Raw genomic sequence first — 25,529 nt, 5'->3', positions numbered from 1 at the left:
TAATGTGTGCTATTTTGGTCTTTACTTGGGAAGGGGAATAAATAAGGAGGGGGTGACCATGGAGTACATCAGTAAAGCAATGCTATCACATATACCCGGTGAAATGACGCCAAAGTATTTGTCCTCCGTTGTTCGTGTTTGTGTACTGTGTACTGGTGTCCCTCCGCTGCCAACTCACCTGAATTGTCTACAGACCTTGTAACATGCCTTTCCTTCCTCCGCAGATAAAGCAGTCTTCTGTGACTCTGTCCATCCGTGTTAGATGTAGATATATGTCTGTGTAATTTCGTCAGAAGCGCCTTTGCAGGGAATATTGTGTAGACTGTATGTTAATAACTTATATTGGCACTTTAGATGGTTGCTTGCGCAAGAGTGTGTGTTTGAAATTGTGATCAAATCTTTGAGGCTCTATTTTAATGGAATGGGAAGAAACTCATATCCCAGTATCAGCTCATGATTAAGCTTCATTTAAATGTGCACACTTATTTTATTTCAAAATAAAAATGGTCTGTGGAATTCCAACTATAAACTGGTTTGATTCAAATACTTTGCAACACCGGGAGGGGGAGGACTACTTTCCAAAATATTTCATAAGTTCATTTGAAACATACTTCAGTGTTTGCGAGTGTGTGTGTATGTATAGCATCATAGGAAGAACAGTGCAGAAGGAGGCCTGTGCTGATACTAGTTGTTCAACTGGAGCTATCTATCCTAATCCCATTTCCCTGCTCTTACCCAAAAATGTTTTATATTCTTTTTAAATGCTTATCCAATTCCCCTTTAATTGATAGTCTCTGCCTCATTAGCGACTTGTAAAACATTCCACGTTGCAATAACCCTCTGTGTGAAACAAAATTATTCTCACTTCTCCCTTTGTTGTTTTATCGATATCTTCTGTGCCCTCTTGTACTGATTCGCCTACAAGTGATAAGTCGTTCATTGTTTGTATTCTTATGACCTTCATAATTTAAAAAACTTTTATTAGATTCTTCCCCTTAACCTCCTCTGTTCAGGTGGGGGGAGAAAACAATTTTTAAAGCTTGCCTTCATAATGATCTCTCGTTCCTGGTATAATTCTCGCTGGACCCTTTCAATGCGTCTAATATCCTTTATAATATGATGCCCACAACCACACTTCGTACTCTGTGGCCTAACCAATGTCTTGCTTTTATACATTGGCGCATTGGATATAAAATCCATTTGCCCTTTTATGGCTTTCTCTACCTAAACTCTCACTTTCAAAGATCTATGTCTCTGCTCTGCTACATCTCTCTGTTCCTGCATTCTGTTAAGGATCTTACTATTTAGGATATATTTCTTTTCACTATTCCTTTTTCCGAAAATGTGTGAGTTCACATTTCTCTGCATTGAGCTGCACCTGCCATCTATCTGCTCACTTTGCTACCTGCATTCTTCCTCACAGTTTACCATGCCCCCTAAGTTGGTATCAACAAACTTTGATATCATTCCTCTTGTACTTGGGTCCAAATCAATTATATAAATGAAAATAGGCTCCAGCAAAGACTCCTGGGGCCCACTCTTTCCCACATCCCATCATTTAAAAAAAAAAATCCAGTTACCCCCAACTCTTGGCTTTTGTCCCCTTGCCAGCTTTCTATCCATATGACCAGACTCTCTGTAGTACAAAAGGTCTTAATTACATAGCAAGTCTCTTGAGTGGCATCTTATCAAATGCCTTCTGATAATCCCCATATACACAACAACCACCACATTCCTTCTATCTATATACCTTGATTTCCTCAAAATACAGTTAGATTAGTCAAGCACAATCCACCTTTCAAAGTGTTCACTAATGTCATCCCACATTATGGGCTTTCAAAGTTTATCCACAACTGAAGCAAGATTAACAGCATATAAATTCCTGCCTGATCCCTTTCCCTTTCCTTACAGATTATTGGCAGGGTCAGATTACTGTAACATCTCATGATTTGGTTGCATCTGTGTAAAGTCACTGACTTTTATGCTGGTTGACAGCATATTGAGTGTACTCATCAGTTTACTTAATGTATTGATACTAGTAGCTTATTGGAGAAATTACATTTTAATGTGCCACTTCACTTCTGTGATATTCAATTGTTCCCGTCACTGTCCCACCAAGTAAGCACCAATATTTCACCCCAGTACTTGATAACTTAAAATTATTTCTCAGACATACTTGATTTTTCACAAGTGAGTTGAAAATTTTTAAATGTTCACATTACACTTTACTTAAATCCTAATGATGTATAATTTGCATTTAGTGAAAATTATATGCGCCACCATTACCTTACTGAAATCCTAGTGATCAGACTGGCACAGCTTCATAAATGCACACACCTAGGTTTTCTAGACATAAAATACAGTGCAATTCGATTTTAATAATGTACTGATTGGCTATACAGCAACAACTTGGATTTATATAGCGCCTTTAATGTGGTAAAATGTCCCAAGGCGCTTCACAGGAGCGTTATCAAACAAAATTTGACACCGAGCCGCATAAGGAGATATTAGGATAGGTGACCAAAAGCTTGGTCAAAGAGGTAGGTTTTAAGGAGCACCTTAAAGGAGGAGAGAGAGATTTAGAGAGAGAATTCCAGAACTTAGGGTCTAGGTAGCTGAAGGCACGGCCACCAATGGTGGAACGATGAAAATCGGGGATGTGCAAGAGGCCAGAATTGGAGGAGCGCAGAGATCTCGGAGAGTTGAAGGTCTGGAAGAGGTTACAGAGATAGGGAGGGGCGAGGCCATTGAGGGATTTGAAAACAAGGATGAGAATTTTAAAATCGAGGCATTCCCAGACTGGGAGCCAATGTAGGTCAGTGAGCACAGGGGTGATGGGTCAACAGGACTTGGTGCGAGTTAGGATACGGGCAGCAGAGTTTTGGATGAGCTGAAGTTTATGGAGGATGCAAATGGGAGGTCGGCCAGGAGAGCATTGGAATAGTTGAGTCTGGAGGTAACAAACACATGGATGAGGGTTTCGGCAGCCAATAAGCTGAGATGGACGACGTTAGATCAAATTTTGCTTCCAAATCCATTTCCTATTTGTGCGAGTGTGTTTGCCCTCTTTTATGTAATGATTGATGGACTTTCATTTGTAAGAATAAAAATTAGTTTCTTCAATTTTTTTTTATTCGTTCATGGGATGTTGACGTCGCTGGCAAGGCCAGTATTTATTGCCCATCCCTAATTGCCCTTGAGAAGGTGGTGGTGAGCCGCCGCCTTGAACCGCTGCAGTCCGTGTGGTGAAGGTTCTCCCACAGTGCTGTTAGGTAGGGAGTTCCAGGATTTTGACCCAGCGACGATGAAGGAACGACGATATATTTCCAAGTCGGGATGGTGTGTGGCTTGGAGGGGAATGTGCAGGTGGTGGTCCAATGTGCCTGCTGCCCTTGTCCTTCTAGGTGGTAGAGGTTGCAGGATTGGGAGGTGCTGTTAAAGAGCCTTGCTGAGTTGCTGCAGTGCATCCTGTAGATGGTACACACTGCAGCCACGGTGAAGGGAGTGAATGTTTAGGGTAGTGGATGGGGTGCCAATCAAGCGGGCTACTTTGTCCCGATGTAATGTATGAGAAGCAGGAAAAAAAATTGCATCGTGTTGCATGCAACTCAGTGGTGGGGAGTTATCTAACAACTCCAAGGAGTCCCGTCTGCCTGTGGTCACAACCCCTGCTGAACACATGGGGCTAAGCATCTCCCAACGCAATGAACGCGACGTGTTTCATTAATAGCCAAGACAGGCTAACGAGTTGCATGTTTATCGTCTTAAGGGAAACGGCATCAAAGCTTAGCTCATTAATGGTACAATTTTAAAGGGGGTCCAAGAACAGAGGTGCACATACACAAATCTTTGAAGGTAGCAGGGAAAGTTGATAAACTTGTTAAAAATACCTTTAGGATCCATGGCTTTATGAATAGAAGCATAGAGTACAAAAGCAAGAAAGTTATGCCAAACCTTTATAAATCACTGGTTAGGCCTTAGCTGGAGTATTGTGTTCAACTCTGGACACCATACTTAGGGAAAGTGGTCAAGGCCTTCGAGAGGGTGCAGAAGAGATTTACCAGAATGGTACCAGGGACGAGGGATTTCAGTTATGTGGAGAGACTGGAGAAGCTGGGGTTGTTCTCAGAGCAGAGAAGGTTGAGGGGAGATCTAATAGAGGTGTTCAAAATTATGAAGGGTTTTGATAGAGTAAATAGGGTGAAACTGTTTCCACTGTCAGGAAGGTCGGTAACCAGAGGACACAGATTTAAGATAATTGTCAAAGGAACCAGAGGGGAGATGAGAATTTTTTGACAGTGAGTTGTTACGATCTGGAATGCGCTGCCTGAAAGGATGGTGGAAGCAGATTCAGTAGTAACTTTTAAAAGGGAATTGGCTAAATACTTGGAAAAGAAAAATTTACAGGGCTATGGGGAAAGAGCTGGGGAGTGGGACTATTTGAATAGCTCTTTCAAAGAGCTGACACATTCACAATGGGCTGAATGTCTTCCTTCTGTGCTGTAAGATTTCATGATTTATTAGCATTTTAACCATCTTTCACCTCTGACTTTTTAAAAGATTTGTGTGAATGCACTTTGTTTAAAAGAAAAATTTTAAATGTAACTCTCTTTACTCATCCTTTAAGTGGGAAAATGTGTTTTTTAAAACCCAAAATGGGACACTGGTCTTACCAATTTGTACAGTGTGCCTTTTATTTTCTTCTGAACATTGCTCAGCATTCTTTGATGATGATTGAACTGTCTGGTAGAACTTGTGTTGTGCTTCACTTGTTATAGGGGATTTGATAGTCGGGGATCGACCGATGTTTCAGCAATGAGTTCCGAATGGTGTATTGCCTCCCTGGTGCCAGGGTAAAGGATATCACTGAGCGGGTGCAGAACATTTTGAAGGGGGAAGGGAATAGCAGGAGCCCGTGGCCCAGGTGGGAACCAATGACCGAGAAAAGAAAGTGGTTGAGGAACTGCAGTCAGAGTTTCAGGAGCTAAGGAGCTAGCACTAGAGTAGAGAATAGTTCAGAAATAGGGATCAGATGATTAGATTTGAGGGGCAAATGCGAGCCAGTCCAAGATGAGTTTGGAGTGCATGTGTGTAAATGCACATAGAGTGGTAAGAGGTTGGAAAGCTGCAGGCTCAAGTCGCCACATGGGAATATAATGTAGTGGCAACAACAGAAACATGGCTCAAAGAAGGAGAGGATTGGGTTCTTAATATTCCTGGCTACAAGATATTCAGGAAAGATAGGGAAGGAAAGAAAGAAGGGTGGTGGCAGTATTGATCAAAGAAACTATTATAGCACTGGAAAGGAATGATGTAGTTAAAGGGTCAAAGACAGAATCTATTTAATTAGAATTAAGTAACAATAGAGGAGCTATTACGCCACTGGGTGTGTACTATAGACCACCAAATAGTGGGAAGGAGATAGAGGAGAAAATTTGCAGGCGAATTACAGAAAGATGCAAGAACTATAGAGTAGTGATAATGGGGGACTTTTACTATCCTAGTTTATTTGGATAATTGCAGTGTGAAGGCCGAAGAGGGGAGGAATTCCTGAAATGTATACAAGAGAACTTACTTGATCTCAGTGTGTTTCCAACCCAACCAGGAAGGAAGCAGTTCTGGGTCTTGTTCTGGGGAATAAAGAGGGGCAAGTGGAGCATGTTTCAGTGGGGAAGCATTTGGGGAACAGTGATCATAATATTGGGTTTAGAATAGTTATAGAAAAGGACAAGGAACAATCAAGTGTAAAAATACTTAACTGGAGGAGGGCTAATTTCAGTGAGTTAAAAAGGGATTGGAATCAAAAATTGGTAGGCAAAACAGTAATTGAACAATGGGAGGCCCTTAAGGAGCAGATGGTTTGGGTGCAGAAGGGGGAAAGGAAGGGCATCTAAAGCTAGAGCTCCCTGGATGACTAAAGATGTAGAGATTAAAATGAAACAGAAAAAGGAGGCTTATGACAAATGCAAGCTTCATAATACAGAACCATGCTGAATATAGAAAGCACAGAGGAGAAGTAAAAAAGGAAATAAGAGGGGCAAAGAGAGAGTATGAGAATAGATTAGCGGTTAACATAAAAGGAGCCCAAAAGTTTTTTATAAACATATAAATAGTAAAAGGGTAGTCAAAGGATGGGTGGGGCCGATTAGGGACAACAAAAATCTTGTGGAGGCAGAGGGCATGGCTGAGGTACTAAATGAATATTTCGCATCTGTCTTCACTAGAGAAGAGGATGCTGCCATTGTAGCAGTAAAGGAGGAGGTAGTCGCGATATCGGATAGGATAAAAATAGTTAAAGAGGAGGTACTTGAAAGATTGGCAGTACTCAAAGTAGAAAAGTCACCCAGTCCAGATGGGATGCATCCTAGGTTACTGAGGGAAGTAAGAGTGGAAATTGTGGAGGCCCTGACCACAATCTTCCTTAGACTGTTGCCAGAGGACTGGAGGATTTCAAATGTTCCACCCATGTACTAAAAAAGGGGAAAGGGATAAACCAGCAATTACAGGCCAGTCAGCCTAAGGTCGGGAAACTTTGAGACAATAATCCGGGACAAAATTAATTGGCACTTTGAAAAGTGTGGGCTAATAAATAAAAGTCATCATAGATTTGTTAAAGGAAAATCGTGTTTGACTAACTTGATTGAATTCTTTGATGAAGTAACAGAGAGGATTGATGATGGTAGTGCAATTGATATGTATATTGACTTTCAAACAGAATTTGATAGTACCACATAATAGACTTATAAGCAGAATTAAAGCCCTTGGGATTAAAGGGTCAGTGGCAGCATGAATGCAAAATTGAGGAAGGGACAGAAAGCAGAGAGTAGTGGTGAACAGTTGTTTTTCAGACTGGAGGGAAGTATACAGTGGTGTTCCCCAGGGGTTAGTATTAGGACCACTGCTCTTTTATTTATATATATATATCAACCTGGACTTGGGTATAGAGGGTATAATTTCAAAGTTTGCAGATGTCACAAAACTCAGAAATGTAGTAAACAGTGAGAAGGATCGTAACAGACTTCAGGAGGACATAGAGTGGTGAAATGGGCAGACACATGGCAGATAAAATTTAACGCAGAGAAGTGTGAAGTAATACATTTTGATAGGAAGAATGAGGAGAGGCAATATAAACTAAATGGTACAATTTTAAAGGGGGTGCAGGAACAGAGAGACCTGGGGGTATACGTACACGGATCTTTGAAGGTGGCAGGATAAGTTGAGAAGGCTGTTAAAAAAAGCATATGGGATCCTGGACTTAATAGAGGGCTAGAGTACAAAAGCTAGGAAGTTATGCTAAACCTTTATAAAACACTGGTTAGGCTTCAGCTGGAATATTTTGTTCAATTCTGGGCACTACACTTTAGAGAGTGTTAAAAAGAGATTTACTAGAATCGTGTCAGGGACTTCAGTTATGTGGAAAGACAGGAGAAGCTGGGGTTGTTCTCCTCTGCTCGAAGGTTAAGGGGAGATTTGATAGAGTTGTTCAAAATCATGAACGGTTTTGATTGATAGAGTAAATAAGGAGAAACTGTTTCCAGTGACAGAAGGGTCGGCAACCAGAGCACAGATTTAAGGTAATTGGCAAAAGAACCATAGGTGACATGAGGAAATGTTTTTTTTAACGCAGAGTTTTTATGATCTGGAATGCGCTGCCTGAAAGGTTGATGGAAGCAGATTCAGTAATAACTTTCAAAGGGAATTGGATAAATACTTCAAGTGAGAAAAATTACAGGGCTATGCAGAAAGATCAGGGGAGTGGGAGTAATTGGATAGCTTTTTTAAAGAACCACACAGACATGATGGGCTGAATGGCCTCCTTCTGTGCTGTGACAGTCTGTGAAAATGGAGATTTTGCAGGGTATTTAGACAGTACTGAAAACTGGAGGCAGAGATCTGGCCGAACGCACAACATCCCACAGTCCATGCTGTCATAGGAACAGAGCAGCCCCTCAAGACTGTTCCGCTATTAAATTAGATTAACTCTATTTACCCGCTTTGGTTTGGATAAAACCATGAACAACTAGCTTACCAATCAGGGTATGGTGCGTAGCGTATGTTACCTGACTAATAATTCAGATGTAAGGAATCTTACAACACCAGGTTATAGTCCAACAATTTTATTTTAAAATCACAAGCTTTTGGAGATTATCTCCTTCGTCAGGTGAGTGAGTGAATGAGAGGTTCTCAAATCGCCTATCTTATATTAGGCTGGGACACCATCACACCAATCAAAGGTGTCGTTGGTGTTCAGGCAGGTTAGCCACGGAAAACAGTAGGTCCCAGTATGCTGAATACACAATGTGTCAAATTACACCGACAGAGAGAAAGAGACCCGAAAGGCAGAGAGAGAGAGAATTTCCAGTTGTATTAAAAACAGATAACATCATAATAATTCAGAGGCCTGGACTAATAATCCAGAGAACGTAAGTTCAAATCTCACTTTGGCAGTTTGAGAATTTGAATTCAGTTTAAATTAAAATCTGTATTAATAAAAGTGACATGAAGCTATCGGATTGTCGTAAAAACCTAACTGGTTCACTGGTGCCCTCTAGGGAAGGAAACCCGCCGTCCTTACCTGGTCTGGGCCTATATGTGACTGCAGTCCCCACACCAGCATGGTTGACTCTTGACTGCCCTCTGAATTGGCCTAGCAAACCCCAGAAGGCAATAAATGCTGTCCTTACCAGCGACACCCTCCTCCTGAGAATGAACTTTTAAAAATCAGAACTCATATCACAACCATAGCCATGCTGGCAAAAGCCCAGATGTTGAAAGTGCACTTTAAACACTACAGACAGAAACTCTTGTGTCTGGTGTGTTTGTCGTGCCCAGTGTTTGCTGATTCCCAATAAATAAAATCTGTTGTGCCTGACTAATGAAGGCTACTGCTGCTTGGAGCTGCGCTCAGTGATCAACTGGACTGTAACGAAGGGTTAACCAAATTCCACTGGACGTAGTGCAGCCCATATACCAGATTTTATGCTATTTGCCATTCATTTCAATTAGAGGGGGAGATCTCCTAAACCAGATGTCCAGGCATCACCTGTATGCAGGCTAAAGACTAGTTATGCAGTTCTTTCCTCTTCAGATTTTTAAGATTAAGGTAAGGAAGTAAAGCTTTGTTTTTAAATCTATTGCATCGTTCTTTCATTGTCTAGTTAAGTCGAGATTGGGTAATGCAACATGTTCTTGATGAGAGAAATTATTTCTTGATTAAGTTAATACCTTGACGGTCGACCTCCTTGCTGGCCTCCACCCTTTACAAACTACAACTTGCACTGAATGTCTGATCTGTGTCCTCACCTATGTTAACATAAGAAATAGGAGCAGGAGTAGGCCAATCGGTCCCTCGAGCCAGCTCTGCCATTCAATAAGATCATGGCACCTTCTAGTCCTCCAGCATCTCTCAACTCCTTATTCCCCATTCCTTCTCTGCACCATTGACTCTGCTCTTTCACCCACTGCTCCCTTGCCCTCTGGAACTCCCTTGTTAAATCCTTCTGTCTGCCCACCGCCGTACCTTTTTCAGAATCCTAAAAAACAGTTTTTCCACTGTACTTTCATCACCGTTCTCTCCGCTCCCCCCCCCCCACTCCCAATTTTATTTCCCTACCTATACAGGAACACAGAGGTCTGGGGGTATATGTGCACAAATCGTTGAAAGTGGCATGGCAGGTTGAGAAAGCGGTTAAAAAAGCATGTGGGATCCTGGGCTTTATAAATAGAGGCAGAGAGTACAAAAGCAAGAAAGTTATGATGAGCTTTTTTAAAACACTGGTAAGGCCACAATTGCTTGAGTATTGTGTCTCGTTCTGGGCACCGCACTTTAGGGAAGATGTGAAGTCCTTAGAGAGGGTGCAGAAGAGATTTACTAGAATGATTCTAGGGATAAGGCACTTCAGTTACATGGATAGTCTGGAGAAGCTGGGGTTGTTCTCCTTGGAACAGACATGGTTGAGAGGAGATTTTAATAGAGGTATTCAAAATCATGAAGGATAGATATAGAGAAGAACAGAATAAATAGAGAGAAACTGTTCCCATTGGCAGAAGGGTCAAGAACCAGAGGACATAGATTTAAGGTGATTGGCAAAAGAACCAAAGGCGACATGAGGAAAATCTTTTTTACACAGTGAGTGGTTAGGACCTGGAATGCACTGCCCGAGGAGGTGGTGGAGGCAGATTCAATCATGGCCTTCAAAAGGGAACTGGATAAGTACTTAAAAGGAAAAAATTTGCAGGACTACGGGGAAAGGGCGGGGGAGTGGGACTAGCTGGATTGCTGTTGCAGAGAGCCGGTACGGACTCAGTGGGCCGAATGGCCTCCTTCCGTGCTGTGACCATTCTATGATTCTATTCAGTGCCCACTTTTTATATGTGAAGAGCATTGTGTGGAAAGGTTTCAAGAACCATGGGTTATGATTTGGATTCTGACACCGATGATTTAAAAGGATTGAACTGAGACCAGAGTCTCAACAGTTGAATTTTCAGTATCTAATTAGCCCGACAGTCTCGCCCAACTCTGTGTGTGCAACATTTATCTTCAAGTGAATCCTGATTTAAGACATAGTTGCTAAACCATTAGTTTGCCTAATCCAAAGAGTACCACAAATAAAATTCATCATTTGGGGATTTAATGAAAGTCTGCTTTTCCAAAGCAATGTGGAATTTGAAATAAACCTCATGACCTACTGTTCTTTCCTTTTAATACTTGCTGATTTAACTTTTGGATTGTAAGGCGCCCAGTAGTGGCATGGAAAGCCGGTTTTAAATCACGGAGGACACAAATGAAGGCAAAACATTGAATTAGATGCTTGAATAGGACAGCATTGCAAAGTAACCCGCAGAATCTTTCTTCAAGTGCTGCTTTCAGTGGCAGCTCAGACTTCAGCCATGAGGTGGATGAGGTGGTGTTACCTCCAGGAGCACCAGAACTCATCTGCTGAGGCCGATGTCACCTTATGTACTGACCACGAGCAGGCCAGCCCTCTGGTTTACACCCACATCCCCTATCCATCGAGGAAAGGCCAACAGTTCACGAGTCCATTTTTCTGTTGTGCACCGGATTCTGCCCTGCAATATAAATGAAGTGGAACCTAAGCCTTGGGTCTCTGTACTATTGCAGAGCTGCAAAGGCCTATATTGTTCAGTACCTTTTCAGGCAAAATGTTCAGAAATTAAGCTGCTGTTGAGCATGCCTCTTGTTTTGACCATAGTGGAGCAAGCACTAATGGTGTTTACAAGTGCCTTCAAAGTGACGCTACGTTCACAAAAAAGTATATGACAAATCAGCTACTCTCTTCCCCTCCCCACCTTCCACCAACTTAGGAAGGGAGAAGACCCAAACCTTGTAAAATCCAGAGCAAAAAGACATGACTGGTTCAGTGAGATTTGCTTCATTGTTTCACTTGTCTGTAAACTAATGAAAAAGACTTTTTTGTTTAAATTAAGGTACTGTACCTTTAAGTAAGGAACATAGGAACAGGAGTAGGCCATTCAGCCCCTTGAGCCTGTTCATGGCTGATCTGGGGTGGAGGGGGTGGGATTTCGACTGCCCTTTGTGTGAAGAAGTGCTTCCTGACATCGCCCTTGATCAGCCTAGCTCTAAATTTAAGGTTCTGCTCCGTTGTTCTCGACTCACCCGCTAGAGCAAATAGTTTCTCTCTCTCCAGCCGATCAATTCTTTTAATCATCTTAAACACCTCAATTAGATCTCCCCTTAATCTTCAATACTCAAGAGAAGCCCCTCATTTTACCTTGTAAATATAGGTTTTCTTTACTCAGGGACTAGCTTAGCCGTGCACCTGGAAAGTCCCAGGTTAAACATCCAGTTTGTGCTGAATTATCTGATCCCAGCTGTAGCGGCAGTAGGGGTGGTACAATCGATCCAGTGCTGCCCCTCCTGCTCGACAAAGATTAGTCAAGAAAGGAGAACAGGATCGGGCATGGCTGTGATCCCTCCCCATAGTGGAATAGCCTGCCAACACTTGGTGCCTGGGCTCACCCAGGTGCTAGGGCGACTTGGTGAGATGTCCTGGGGGCCATCACCCGTGGAACTATACCTAAGCAAAGAGTCAATGCCTTCAGGACGGAAGGGGAGAAAATTGGCAGGAAAAGGAGACAAAAACTGAATTGAAACCAGGCCTCAATGTTTTAGTTTCATTCATTGATGTTCACTTGCTTTCAGAATGTTGTTGGGGAACATCAAAAGCTGTGGTTTCAGCATCCCAATAATCCCCGCGGAGAGACAAACAGGGTTAAGGTTTTAGATCGAGGACCTGTTCTGACCTGCTGAGTGTTTCCTGCATTTTCTGTCTTATTCTAGATTTCCTACATCTGCAGTATTTTGATTTTTCCCAACAATTCCTCTGCTGCTATAGTCTGTTCAGTGGAAAGAAAACTTGTTAGTGACACTTAAGGTTTAGGGAGCGCACCCCGACCCTAAAGGGAGCAATAGTTGTTTCAAAATAAATCTGGTAAAATGTTTGTTCATGTTACCCAGTCTCGGTGTCTCCTGTGCTATGGTGTCTGGTACAAGTGCACCCATGTTTCTTCATTTGGAATCTCACATATTAGAATATTTCCTAAAATATAGTCTGTGTAGCACTTGTATCTCAAAAATGAGGATTGTTTTTTAAAGTGAGAAACATAAACTTATATGAAAACTTTACCTTCCCTGAACTAAAAGCATCGATATGGTAAGTAATTGTGAAATATACACAGAAAAAGTGAAACACACAGCAAGACAGCAGCAAGGTCCCTCTTACACGCAAAACATTAAACTGCCTCTCACTTTACAGATGCTGACCAATTTACTGCATTTTCCATTTTTATTTTAGATTTCCTGCATTTGCAGTTTATTATTTGGTAAATTGGCAATTTTAACAACTGACTAAATCCATTTTAATTAAAGCTTATTTGGCAATGTTGCATAAAATATTAACGCAAGCTCCTTAGTATGGGATAATTCTCTACTGACCCCACTAAATGAGCTCACTGTTCAACTATGTGAAAACTTAAAACAACTTTTTTTTTGTAACAAAAGCAGTAGTGTAAATCCACCCTGTTCAGTCGTACCAGTTTTTGTGCCAGTGCTTTCATCTTTGAAACAGTTGCTGCAATATTACTTTCACTTATAACAAACCCTTACTTATAATTAGCTCTTTTAGGAAACAGAACTTGTATTTTAAATGAGAATTGAACTCATGTATCCATATATTTGTGTTGAGGACAAGACAGACCATCAGCCCCACATGCATTAACCCCATTCTTGGCGGATTTCACCCTTTTCCCCAATCTACAGGGAGAGGCAAAAAATCAGTGTTGTAGCCAATTCAGGAGTAAAAATTCCCCTCTGGCCTCCTGATCAGGCCTCAAAACTTATTATCCAGAATGATTTACTCCCACATTCCATGTGCTGTGATGACTTTTTTTTCCCCAAAAGTCCATCTAACGGCTTCCTGAAGGACTGTAAAGAATCATCATCATCACCACCACTTCCTAGAATCCCGCTCTACAGGCTGATCAGCCTCTGGGAAAAGTAAAACGTCCAGACCTCATCACTCCCGGCTTCCTCAGTTTATGTGGCTGGCCCCATCATATCTACTCTTGTGTTGGTCATACCTTTTAATAATAAATACCTGGACCAGATCCCTCGGTGCAAGCCCATGGAATTGAGTTTATCTTTGTAGCTCAATGCTCTCAGGTTGGGGCATTAAGCTCCAAAGATTGCTGCTTTGACCTTTCTGCAGAGTCACACTGCCCTTCCTGGGGTGTGGGACCACAACTGGACACTGTACTGCAAATAAGGTCCTTACAAAGCCATATAAAACCCTCATATGATAACCCTGGTTTTGTAATGAATGGCTATATTTAGATAGAGGAAGTGCTGTGCTTGCTCTGTCAGACTTGGCTCAGTGGTAGCACTCTGGCCTTTGAGCCAGAAGCTCGTAGATTCAAGTCCCACTCTAGAGACTTGAGCACATGATCTAGACTGACACTCCCAGTGCAGTACTGAGGGAGTGCTGCACTGTTGGAGGTGCTGTCTTTCAGATGGGACGTAAAACCAAAGCCCCTTCTGCCCTCTCAGGTGAATGTAAAAGATCCCATGGCACTATTCAAAGAAGAGCAGGGGAGCTCTCCCCGGTGTCCTGGCCAATATTTATCCCTCAACCAACATCACTAAAAAGTTAACTGGTCATTTATCTCATTGCTGTTTGTGGAACCTTGCTGTATGCAAATTGGCTGCCATGTTTCCTGCATCATAACACTTCAAAATTACTTAATTGGCTGTAAAGCACTTTGGGGCATCCTGAGATTGTGAAAGGTGCTATATAAATGCAAGTCCTTACAGTTCCAGAGTGGCAAATTACAGGTTACAAGCTGGTGATAACATTGATGAGGTGTGTGAGGCTATCCCCTGGGCACCAGTAGATGGTGTGTGTTTGCATTGAGCAGGCACTGGACGTGCTTCCTGGATGCCAGAAGCTGAATAGTGCTGGAGGGACAGAGAAGCGCTCAGATCTTGTCAACTGGCTCAAAAACTTATGACAAAAACAGAATTTGGTATCATTTCAGTCAGTGTGCACATGCATTCTAAATTTATAATATCACATGGCTGTGTTGTGATGTGCTTGATCATATTACTTTCACCCACTGATCCAGGACACACATTTGTATATTTTTGGAACAATACTGTAAGTGGCTGTCAAATTTAAAAATGAATCCTGAGTTTTGCTGATGCAGATTAGAACTCCTCTCCTGGTTTTCCCGATGCATGGACACTGCCCACTATAGTACTAAGCCATACACATATCCCAGATTAAATTTCTGCTCTGTGGTGAGCTAGCTGATCTCGCTAGAGCTGCAGTTGGCCTCTGTATCCCCTAGGCTCAGGAGGGGAGGGGGAAAAAAATCCAGGGTTCCTGCTCCTGGTCACTTTCCACCTGGGAAGTTTGTGCATGTGGACACGGGATCCACTGTGATGTCTCCACAGATGAATAGCCTGCCAACGTTGATTGTTTACATTTGCACATAGAGACTGGCCAATTGGGTGAGGCACTGGAAAGCTGCTTGCACCAGTGTGGGAGCATAGCCCAGTAAGAGTCAGGCATCTTCAGGAGAGGGGGGAAAGAGTAAATTAGGAGGAAAAAAATGAAAATTTTTAAATTGGACTTGAGATAGAAGGATTACACAAAGTAAGATTTGGACTTTTGCTGAGAAATTAAAAGGGACTTTTTCAGCGTACGGGGTTGGTTATGAGCTGACTAAATTGTATCTGATGGATTAAAAGGATATTTACAGCAGAAGCCCATGTCCAGCATCAGGCTATTCTTTTACTGTCTGAACTACATAGAATGCAGTATTGACATTCGCACCCAATGAAACCTTTGCATGCTGTTGATGAATTGATTTGTTTCAGTGCTGCCCATTTATCTTTTGGGTTATTGAATCCTACTTCGGACTATAGCCTCGTAGAATACTGCTTCAGCTCTGATATTGGGATAACCGGGCAGGGTTGAAATTGAGCCACAAAATTGGTAATTCTGGATGAAATTGGGACAGTTGCTACCCTTCTGAGGTTGGACCTGAGGCAGTTTGATGGGATGGGGTCGAGGGAACTTTACTCTGTAGGAATGCTTGGCACTGAGTGCCTGAAATGGAATGTGTTCCATTCCCCAGCACTAACATCTCTCACATAATGAACATAAAAATCATTGAAAAAGTTTTCACATGGGGGTAAAAATGAAATGTCAACAATTATGTAGACAGAATTGACAAAAGCTTAAGACAAAATATTTGACCTGTCAGTCCCACACTCCCCCTCATACTTTAAAAATAGACCTTTCACCGTGCAGATTTTTATACCCTAGAGTTATGTAATAATTGAAACCTTTGCCCAAATCAACACTACATAAAGCCGAGGCACAGACCTGTCCCCATTTTCCTTTTAACTAACATTCACAGTTGTTACTTCTTCCCTGGTAAAGAGGAAAAGTTCTTTCAATTCTGCTGCAGAATCCATTGTGAAAATTTCTTCTTCACTCTGAATTAGTCGAGAGGAGGCTTTGGGATGAACTATTCATATCTAATATCTGATCACCAGCCTGTTCTGCTGACGCTATTCAAACTAAAATGCTTTGATACATGCCCGCTAAAGAATAACATTTTGCCTGAACCATTATTGATTTTCTTTCCTTGAGATCAAGATAACTTCAAAGAAACAAAGCTAATGTAAGAGCTGAAATGATTCATTTTCATATTGTTTTACATTAAAGTTTCAGTATTAATTGTGGTTTGAATAGTAAACTATGCGATGTTTGTGTTGAAACGTCAATTTCCTATAATGTGTATTAACGCTCTTGTATGTTAAAGCTGCTGTTCTGAACCTGGAGTTCATTATGGTTCTGTCTGGGGATAATATGTTTGCTGCTGTTTGGTTCCTTGCTATTTCTATGAAATACTACGCTACTCATCTCTCTCATTCATTTTGCATGCAACTGCTCACTTCTGTACAGCCACAGTTGAGGCAATTGAGGCTGATGAAGGTACGCCCAGTGTGTCGGCATCAGAGATATGTGGTGCAGAGTTGGGGGGAGTGAAAATGATCTAGTTTTTGGGTGTATCTTAACTTGCACAAGCAGGAATTAAATTGGTTTATCATGAATATATAACATTCATGAAGGATAGTGTGTGTGTTTTTTGCTTTGCAAGGTGAGTTAGATTTAGTGGTCTCACTGTCTATATTACCTTGTATGAGGTAATATTGTGGAAGTGTGTTACTAAGAGTACTGCATTCATTAATAGTATTGTTGATTTATATGAGGCATGCTTCGTTAGAGTTTAGTTTCTGCATGTTAGTGAAGTCTTTCCAATGTTTGAAGTTACTGCATGTGAGTGCTGAAACATTTTGCATGTTTTTTTATCTCTTAAAAGCGAGTACACCACCATTTTGATGGTAAGCGAGCTGAAGTGATTTCCCATTGCAGTGCCTTTGTGTTGCCTTCTAAACTAACCTGGGTGATGCAGTTAGGCTTTCTTTGAGCTATAGCCCAGAAATTCTTTGTACTGCCTGTTTCAAGAGTAGATGATTTAAAAAATAAGGGTCATGCTCCCCCCAGTGGATCCCTTGAGATGATCCAGTGAGTGAGCTGAACGCCACATCTGTGGAGTTAAGAGCCCAGCAACTCTGTCCACATAGGAGGAGGGGAAAAGATGGCAATTTTTATTCACAAGATTGTGTCAGTTTGTGCATTTTCTTGACTTTTGTGTATGTACAGTTGAATAAATTGTGATTTCTCCTTGAAGAAATTGGTGCAGCAGAACTTGTCCGTTTAGGAAATAAGGCAAATCAACTCAAGTTTCAAAATGCAAATAGATATCCCAAATAAGCTGCCATCAGATCTCACCAAATGAAAGCTGTAATGAAATGGACCTTCAGCTTACTTACAATCTGTGAAAGATAAGGTTGCCCCTTGTCTTTATATAGGTTATTGTTTGCAGATAGTTCACAACACATCAATCTACCTGGTTGTGCAAGATTAACAGTAATAGATTTAAAACTGTAAATTTGATGGAAGCCCTCTAATTGAAGGGCTTGATGTTGAAGTATTTGACTCTTCAAGTAAGGTATCAGGACTACACTCAAGATAGGTGTTTTTTCCTCTGATAAACTACTATTGCTTTTGTAATGGACTGTTTTTAATTGTTAAATGTGATGTCTTTAGATTTTACATGAATATTGGTAGATTTGTCAAATAGCTAAGTAAATCTGCTTACACCATATTCTTCTAATGTATCAGTCAGTAAGCTCAAACGCATACTTAGACAGCAGTCATGCAATCATGGAGTCATTAACTTTACATGATTGCACTGTTTAACCTTTTAAAACTTTTACCGATTTTTTTTTTCTGTCTCTTTTGAGTAGCATTATTTGAAAACAAGCTCACCAACATAGTCCTCTGCATTAAAATCCTTTACTTGGGGTAATGAGCTTCCACTCCAGCCCCATCCTTCCTACAGACTGTCCAGGGTCGAATGATGCAATAGGGACCAGCTGGCCACACGTATCGGGAAATCGCGGTGAGGCTCCCAGTCATTGGCTCATACTTGGAAATTCAGTCTCAAAGACCTGCGCAGAATTCTGATTGCAAAATGGAGGACACAAACAAAACTAATTAAAAATGGCAAAAAAATTAATTCTTCCACACGTAGTTTTTCCTCCTTTTAAAAGCTGTCCCTTTCCAGTGATTGTTCAAATCTGGTTTTACTCACACGGTGATGCAGAATAGAGGAATCTTATCCTTGCACATTGAACTTGGCAGCTGGCCTTGCCAGCAACACCCACGTCCCATGAACAAATAAAAAAAAAACTCTGAGATAGATAGCTTTTTGGCAACCAAAGGTATTAAGGGATATGGGCTAAAGGCAGGTATATGGAGTTAGATCACAGATCAGCCATGATCTTATCAAATGGCAGAGCAGGCACGAGGGGCTGAATGGCCTACTCCTGTTCCTATGTACCACAAGAGATGGCTTTTTTTCAGATACTGGAATGTAACTTGTTTCTCTATCAAACTTCTCAACAGATTATTCCACTGTATTGGTATACTGTACAATACAGGCAAATATCACTATCACCTATACACTACAGGCAAATCTCACTATCATCGATACGCTGCAGGGGAATCTCACTCTCACCGATACGCTGCAGGGGAATCTCACCATCACCAATACGCTGCAGGGGAATCTCACTCTCACCGATACACTACAGGCAAATCTCACTATCGTCGATACGCTGCAGGGGAAACTCACTCTCACCGATACACTACAGGCGAATCTCACCATCACCGATACGCTGCAGGGGAATCTCACTCTCACCGATACGCTGCAGGGGAATCTCACCATCACCAATACGCTGCAGGGGAATCTCACTCTCACCGATACACTACAGGCAAATCTCACTATCATCGATACGCTGCAGGGGAAACTCACTCTCACCGATACACTACAGGCGAATCTCACCATCACCGATACGCTGCAGGGGAATCTCACCATCACCGATACGCTGCAGGGGAATCTCACCATCACCGATACGCTGCAGGGGAATCTCACTCTCACCGATACGCTGCAGGGGAATCTCACTCTCACCGATACGCTGCAGGGGAATCTCACTCTCACCGATACGCTGCAGGGGAATCTCACTCTCACCGATACGCTGCAGGGGAATCTCACTCTCACCGATACACTGCAGGGGAATCTCACTCTCACCGATACACTACAGGCGAATCTCACCATCACCGATACGCTGCAGGGGAATCTCACTCTCACCGATACACTGCAGGTGAATCTTACTCTCACCGATACACTGCAGGGGAATCTCACCATCACCGATACGCTGCAGGGGAATCTCACCATCACCGATACGCTGCAGGGGAATCTCACCATCACCGATACGCTGCAGGGGAATCTCACTCACCGATACGCTGCAGGGGACGCTCACTCTCACCGATACGCTGCAGGGGAATCTCACCATCACCAATACGCTGCAGGGGAATCTCACTCTCACCAATATGCTGCAGGGGAATCTCACCATCACCGATACGCTGCAGGGGACGCTCACTCTCACCGATACGCTGCAGGGGAATCTTGCCCTCACATGCACTGTAGCTTTCTCCAACGGACCTTGTGTGCTCTGTAGTTTCTCCAAGTGCTATATTTCTCTCCAGTACAGTGAAGCAGTGTTTGGTGACAGACTATTATGTTGGTGAGCTTGTGACAGGAATGTTTCACTTAATGATAAGCATGACATTCTTACAAGTGTCTAATACCTCTGATGGTTTTGGGAGCAGGCATTTTATTTTTTCTAAGTACATTTACTTTCTGTTGTGCCATTTCCATCACTTACTCATTTATTCTGCATTTCATTAAGCAATCCGAGGATTCTCACCACAACACAAAATCTGCAGTTTTGAAGAGGCTAAGGGCCTGGACAGGATTAATGAGCGCATGCCTCCACGGAAAGATGCTCCCCAGCAAGATGGTATCAATTCAGTGAACACGACAAATACTAACGAGAACAATGGAACTGGCAACAGCAACGCACAGTGACCATGTCCACTTCACTTATTATTGCCTGAGATTTCCTTGAATCGCAGCTTCTGAAATGGCTTTAGTTTCTTAGCCAAGGCGATCTATCCATAACTTTTTGAACTGTTGAGCAAATTTGGTGAACCTTAAATGATCAGATATGGTAAAACCATCCTGTTTTTGAGAGAACGGCCTGTGGTAAATGACGATTCATGTGCATGCAGCATATATTCAAGACTCCTGGACCTTTGGAAAGTCATTACTGTTCTCACTAAATCACATCTAGAATAGCATCTCACACCCATCGACTTCAGCGTCTGTTAAGTTTACAAGCAGAATCTTTCTTGAATAGCGTTAGTCGATTTCAATCAGAATTTGAACAGAAACCCTAATTAATGCTGAAGAGCTGACTATTTATTGATGAACATTGTTTCATAATGTCTACTAAAGACAAGTTTTTAAATGATAGAATGGTCTTAAAAAGTAATTCTGAGGCTGCAAAAAGATGTATTTTAAATTTAGAAAATGCCAAAATAAATCTATTGGATGGCAGGGCCTGGTAACATGCTGACCTCGGGTTTATTCCTTCCATTGGACGTTATTAATCCTGTGTTATAATTGCTGCGTCGTAGTTTGTAGGAATGTTTCTTACTTTAAAAGAAACCAAAGCTATTTAACTCTGAAAGACAATGGCCCTCGGAGCCCCAGCTTCTGCTAAATTGACGTTTATGGCCCCTTTAAGTTTTAACATGTATTTTGAATTAATAGCCCCCACACATTAATTGAATGATACTTTTAATTGAATTTTGTACATTATGGAAAGACATTTGATTCATATCAAGTCTGTAAAGCTTAGCTGTGTAATGTGTATGCATGTTTTTTTCATTTTGCAGATATTTAATATATAGACCGATAATGTACAGGATAGCATCTATAGGGGTACACAAATGTAATGGAAACCTTTTAGTGCAGTGAGTATTCAACTGGCTTATATTGCACCGATGTCCAAGGTTCTGCACCGATGTCCAGGGTTGAAGACGATTAGCCATTTTAACATGTTTCTGTTTAGGCGATGCAAGCAATGGCCCAGTTTAAAAAAACAGGATCGTGGTGACAGTGTCAAATCAAGGTTGCATGTTAATTTTTTTATAAGATTGCTTTGTGCAAATACATCATGTCAAAAGGGTAGTGTTCTGTTCGATTAACTAATGATACTGATTGGCACCATACTTGGCTGCACTTTTATACATTTACTACCTGATTAATTTCTCATACCCCCTTCCCCCACCACCAAACACAACTTGAAACATAAATCACCAAAAAAAATCATCTCCACTTTTTGTTTGCCATGAGGACATGTACATAACTCTGTCTCAGCTGGAAGGTTTATGCCTGCTCCGAAATATTTAAATATTTTATAAGACAGTACACAATAAATGTTGTGTATGGGCCACTGCTTTTATTGGACGGTGTGGATTTATTCTTCTCTGCTGAAAATGATAACGTTCCTTATAGTCGATGCTGAGAACACTGTAATGTTCAGTCACTCTCAAACCGTCTTGCAAAGAGCTAAATGGAGCATTCAGTCAGCTTGGTTTGATTAGAGGGCATTTAATTACAATATACTGGCCTTTTCATTTATGTGCTAAATTTGATGCATATTTCAGTCATTGTTTTGTACTCTCCTGTTCTGAGGTGGCAGAGATTGTAAATCCTGTGAATTGAGGGCAGATTCTCTTTCCCGTTCCTCCTCTCCTGAAAGTCCCAATTCTACTTCAAAATTACTAGTTTTACTTTTGATGGTTTTACACCTAATTATAATGGGAGTTTTAATTTAACCTACTTACAACCTCTTTTGTTCGAATTGACTTAAGAAAGAAGAGTTTTGAGCTTTGAAAACAAAAATTGGAAAAGTTCCTGTAAGCACTCACTCTTCATTTCACGCGCTGGACTGTAGGAGCAAGCCTTGGCCAACAGTGAGAAAATCACTGGGTCTTCTTTAAAACATTTTGACATAAGTTTGTCGCCCACATGATCTTCCTTTCCCACAGCATATAAGGTGTCACCCTTGGCTCAGTTGGCAGCACTGTCGCATCTGAGTTGGGTTGTGGGTTCAAGTCCCAGTCCAGAGACTTCAGCACATAATCTAGGCTGATACTCCAGTGCAATTCTGAGGGGGTGCTGCACTGTTGGAGGTGCCATCCTTTGGATGAAACATTAAACCGAAGCACAGCCCTCTTAGGTAGACGTAATAGATCCCTTGGTACTATTCGAAGAAGTACAGGGGAATTCTCCCTAGTGTCCTGGTCAATATTTATCCCTCAACCATCTAAAAAAACAGATTATCTGGTCATTATCTCATTGCTGTTTGTGGGATCGTGCTGTGCGCAAATTGGTTGCCGCGTTTCCTACATTACAACAGTGACTACACTTCATATAGTACTTCAATGGCTGTAAAGTGCTTTGGGATGTCCTGAGGCCATGAAACATGCGATATAAATGCAAGTTCTTCTTTCTTTAAAGACACCTCCTCTGGGCTGATGCCTTGGTTTCCCCCGTTCTTGGGAGGTTTTGTTTTGGAGAGACAGGAGGTGGTCCAAGATCCACAGTGCGGGACACTCCCAAAACTTAAAGGAGTTTTCAAAAGAAACAAGGTAAATAGAAATGTTTGATTAGGCGACGCCATGCTTGTATTTAAAAAAACCTGAGGACAGAGTAAGGAGGAAAAACTCGGACGTATGGAGTTCCAGTTTTGAGGCCTAGGAAAGTCAGGAAGTGCAATGAATCTCGATTTGAACACGGTGAGGATGCAGGGAGGTGGAAAGTGCGCAAAATGAACAGATAGTTCAGACGATCACTGACCGTGATAGTGTCTCTGTTAATAAGTGCCTCAGAAAACATTTAGTCTTTTCCTCAAAGTCCATCCATTTTATGCTTTAGAAAATGCTAACAAGTTTCTAAGTTTGACTCTCAGCATTGTACCAAAATATTTGAGGGTGTTTATAGTGACTGCCACTGGTGTCTCTAGTATCTACTGAAAATACATGACTGCGAATCCTGTCAAATCTACCTTGGGTTTGCTGCAAGGCAGGATAATATTTATCTGCAGGTTAGGAATCTGCTTTTTTGCCTCAATTTTCTCCCTGCTCCCGAGTTACCCTTGCTGGAGTACATTGAATTGCCAGCAGCTCCACCTGAGCAAACACGCCAACACTAGCTGATGCCAAGGAAAAAAGGTCAGCTTCCAGTCCTGGTGTGTTGGCTTCACACTGAGGTAGTGCTCATCCAGTTCTGGCGCTAATTCTGACCAGATGGAGGGGGGGATTGCATATCCCCATCTCCCGAATTATCTCCTTTTCACATGTTCATTATCGTCTCATCCAGTTTTAGGCTAAGGCTTCACGATAGTCTACTCATCTCTTACCTTGGTTGTCTTGAATCCGTTACTGTCCTCCATGATTTCTGGTGCCACTTGATGCGAGTGTTCATCGCGCATGATAGAATGTGGAGAGACTGGAGAAGCTGGGATTGTTCTCCTTAGAGCAGAGAAGGGTAAGGGGAGATTTAATAGAGGTGTTCAAATTATATGGGGTTTTGATGGAGTAAATAAAGAGAAACTGTTTCCAGTGGCAGGAGGGTCAGTAACCAGAGGACACAGATGTGAGGTAATTTGCAAAAGAACCAGAGGAAAGATTAGACGTATTTCCACAGTGAGTTGTAGTGATCTGGAATGCGCTGCCTGAAAGGGTAGTGGAAGCAGACTCAATAATAACTTTCAAAAGGGAATTGGATAAATACTTGAAGGGGGAAAATTTGCAGGGCTATGGGGAAAGAGAAGGGTTGTGCATCTAGTTGGAAAGCTCTTTCAAAGAGCTGGCATGATGGGCCAAATGGTCTCCTGTGCTGCATGATTCTAATTACAATTGATGAACACAAAAGTATTGTCGCTGCCTTTTCTCAATTATCAACCAGTTGTTTGTTTGATGCCCTCGTTCTATTATCACTCAGTCTGTTTATACCCAATATCTTCCACAAGTAGAACGTTTTGAAATGGAGAATCTTTTGTTGATCTACTTTTACTTTCCATGTCTCACTGTCATAAAAGGATGGAAAAGCTTTAGCTCCAGTTTCACTTTGGATGTGTGATGTCTCTTGATCCTCCCTGTGTAAACAGGTTTTTGCTTCTTTCAGCTGGCAATGTAAGGTAATCCTATTTTTTTTCAACTATAACTGTCTTTTTTTCGACGCTGATAGAGGAGAGAGATTTCTGCCCACAGCACCAGATCTGCAATCAATGTAACATTGTTCTCAAATTTTAAAAAAAATTGTGAGCTATTTTTCCTGTGATGGTGGGACTATCTTCTGGAGAATGGCCCAGATTTTCCTGCAACGGCGAGATCAGCGACATACACCGTAAATTTGGCCGTCTAGTGCGCTGATCTCGTTCATATTTTCCTGCATCTCTAATTAGAATAAGCCACAGTGGGCATGGCAGCGAATCATGCGGCAAAGTCAATGGCCAACATATTGATCCCGTCACTGAGTGTGCTTTCTTTATGGTGGAGGTAAATCGCTACAATTTATCTCAGTGACACCTCAGGAAGGATATATTGGCCTTGGAGGGGGTGCAGTGCAGATTCTCTTTATTCGTTCATGGGATGTGGGCGTCGCTGGCGAGGCCAGCATTTATTGCTCATCCCTAATTGCCCTTGAGAAGGTGGTGAGCCACCGCCTTGAAATTCACCAGAATGATACCGGGGCTTAGAGGGTTTAAATTACGAGGACAGGTAGCATAAACTTGGCTCGTAGTCCCTTGAGCATAGGAGATTGAGGGGGCGATCTGATTGAGGTGTTCAAAATGCTAAAAGAAATTGATAGGGTAAATAGAGAGAAACTATTTCTTCTGGTGGGGGAAATCAAGAACAAGGGGACATAATAAAATTAGATGTGATTAGGGGTGATGTCAGGAAGCACTTTCTCACACAAAGGGGAGTGGAAATCTGGAACTCATTCTTCCCCCCCCCCCCCCCCCCAAAGGCTGTGGATGTTGGGGGTCAATTGGAGCTTGCAGGACAGATCAATAGATTTTTGTTAGGTAAGGGTATTAAGGGATATGGATCAAAGGTGGGTAAATGAGGTTGAGGCACAGATCAGCCATGATGTGATTGAATGGTGGAACAGGCTCGAGGGGCTGAATGGCCAACTCCTGTTCCTATGACTCCTGCCAATTTGAGATAACAAAGGAATTGACTTTTCCAGATTTCTTTTTAAAAATTTCTATTTCTATAAAACAAATGAAATATAGATGCGTCCATAAAATGGATTAGTACAATGAAACCCAATTCTTACCTTTTATTTTTGTTGATTTTATGACCTCAGGTGGATTTTTTTTTTAATCATCTCAATTATCCACAAACCTTACAACAATGTGCAGGGAAGTTTTT

At 41.8% G+C, this 25,529-nt stretch overlaps 1 protein-coding gene across 5 annotated transcripts in view; it reads left to right on the top strand.

Annotated features, from left to right (window-relative positions):
* Positions 1-21,541, top strand: part of LOC137304199 (serine/threonine-protein phosphatase 2B catalytic subunit beta isoform) — an 88,616-nt gene extending 67,075 nt beyond the window's left edge. For 3 of the 5 annotated variants that reach the window (XM_067972753.1, XM_067972755.1, XM_067972757.1), the window contains 2 exons: positions 16,515-16,544; positions 19,928-21,541. In XM_067972753.1, the coding sequence (XP_067828854.1) occupies positions 16,515-16,544; positions 19,928-20,106 (209 nt within the window). In that variant the 3' untranslated portion in view covers positions 20,107-21,541. The remainder of the gene's footprint in view (positions 1-16,514; positions 16,545-19,927) is intronic. The other 2 variants (XM_067972754.1, XM_067972756.1) reach the window with 1 other exon arrangement.
* The last annotated feature ends 3,988 nt before the right edge of the window (positions 21,542-25,529 follow it).

This window comes from Heptranchias perlo, chromosome 36 (assembly GCF_035084215.1).
Source record: "Heptranchias perlo isolate sHepPer1 chromosome 36, sHepPer1.hap1, whole genome shotgun sequence".
Lineage (NCBI taxonomy): Eukaryota > Metazoa > Chordata > Chondrichthyes > Hexanchiformes > Hexanchidae > Heptranchias > Heptranchias perlo.
This window is presented reverse-complemented; position numbering and strand designations above follow the sequence as displayed.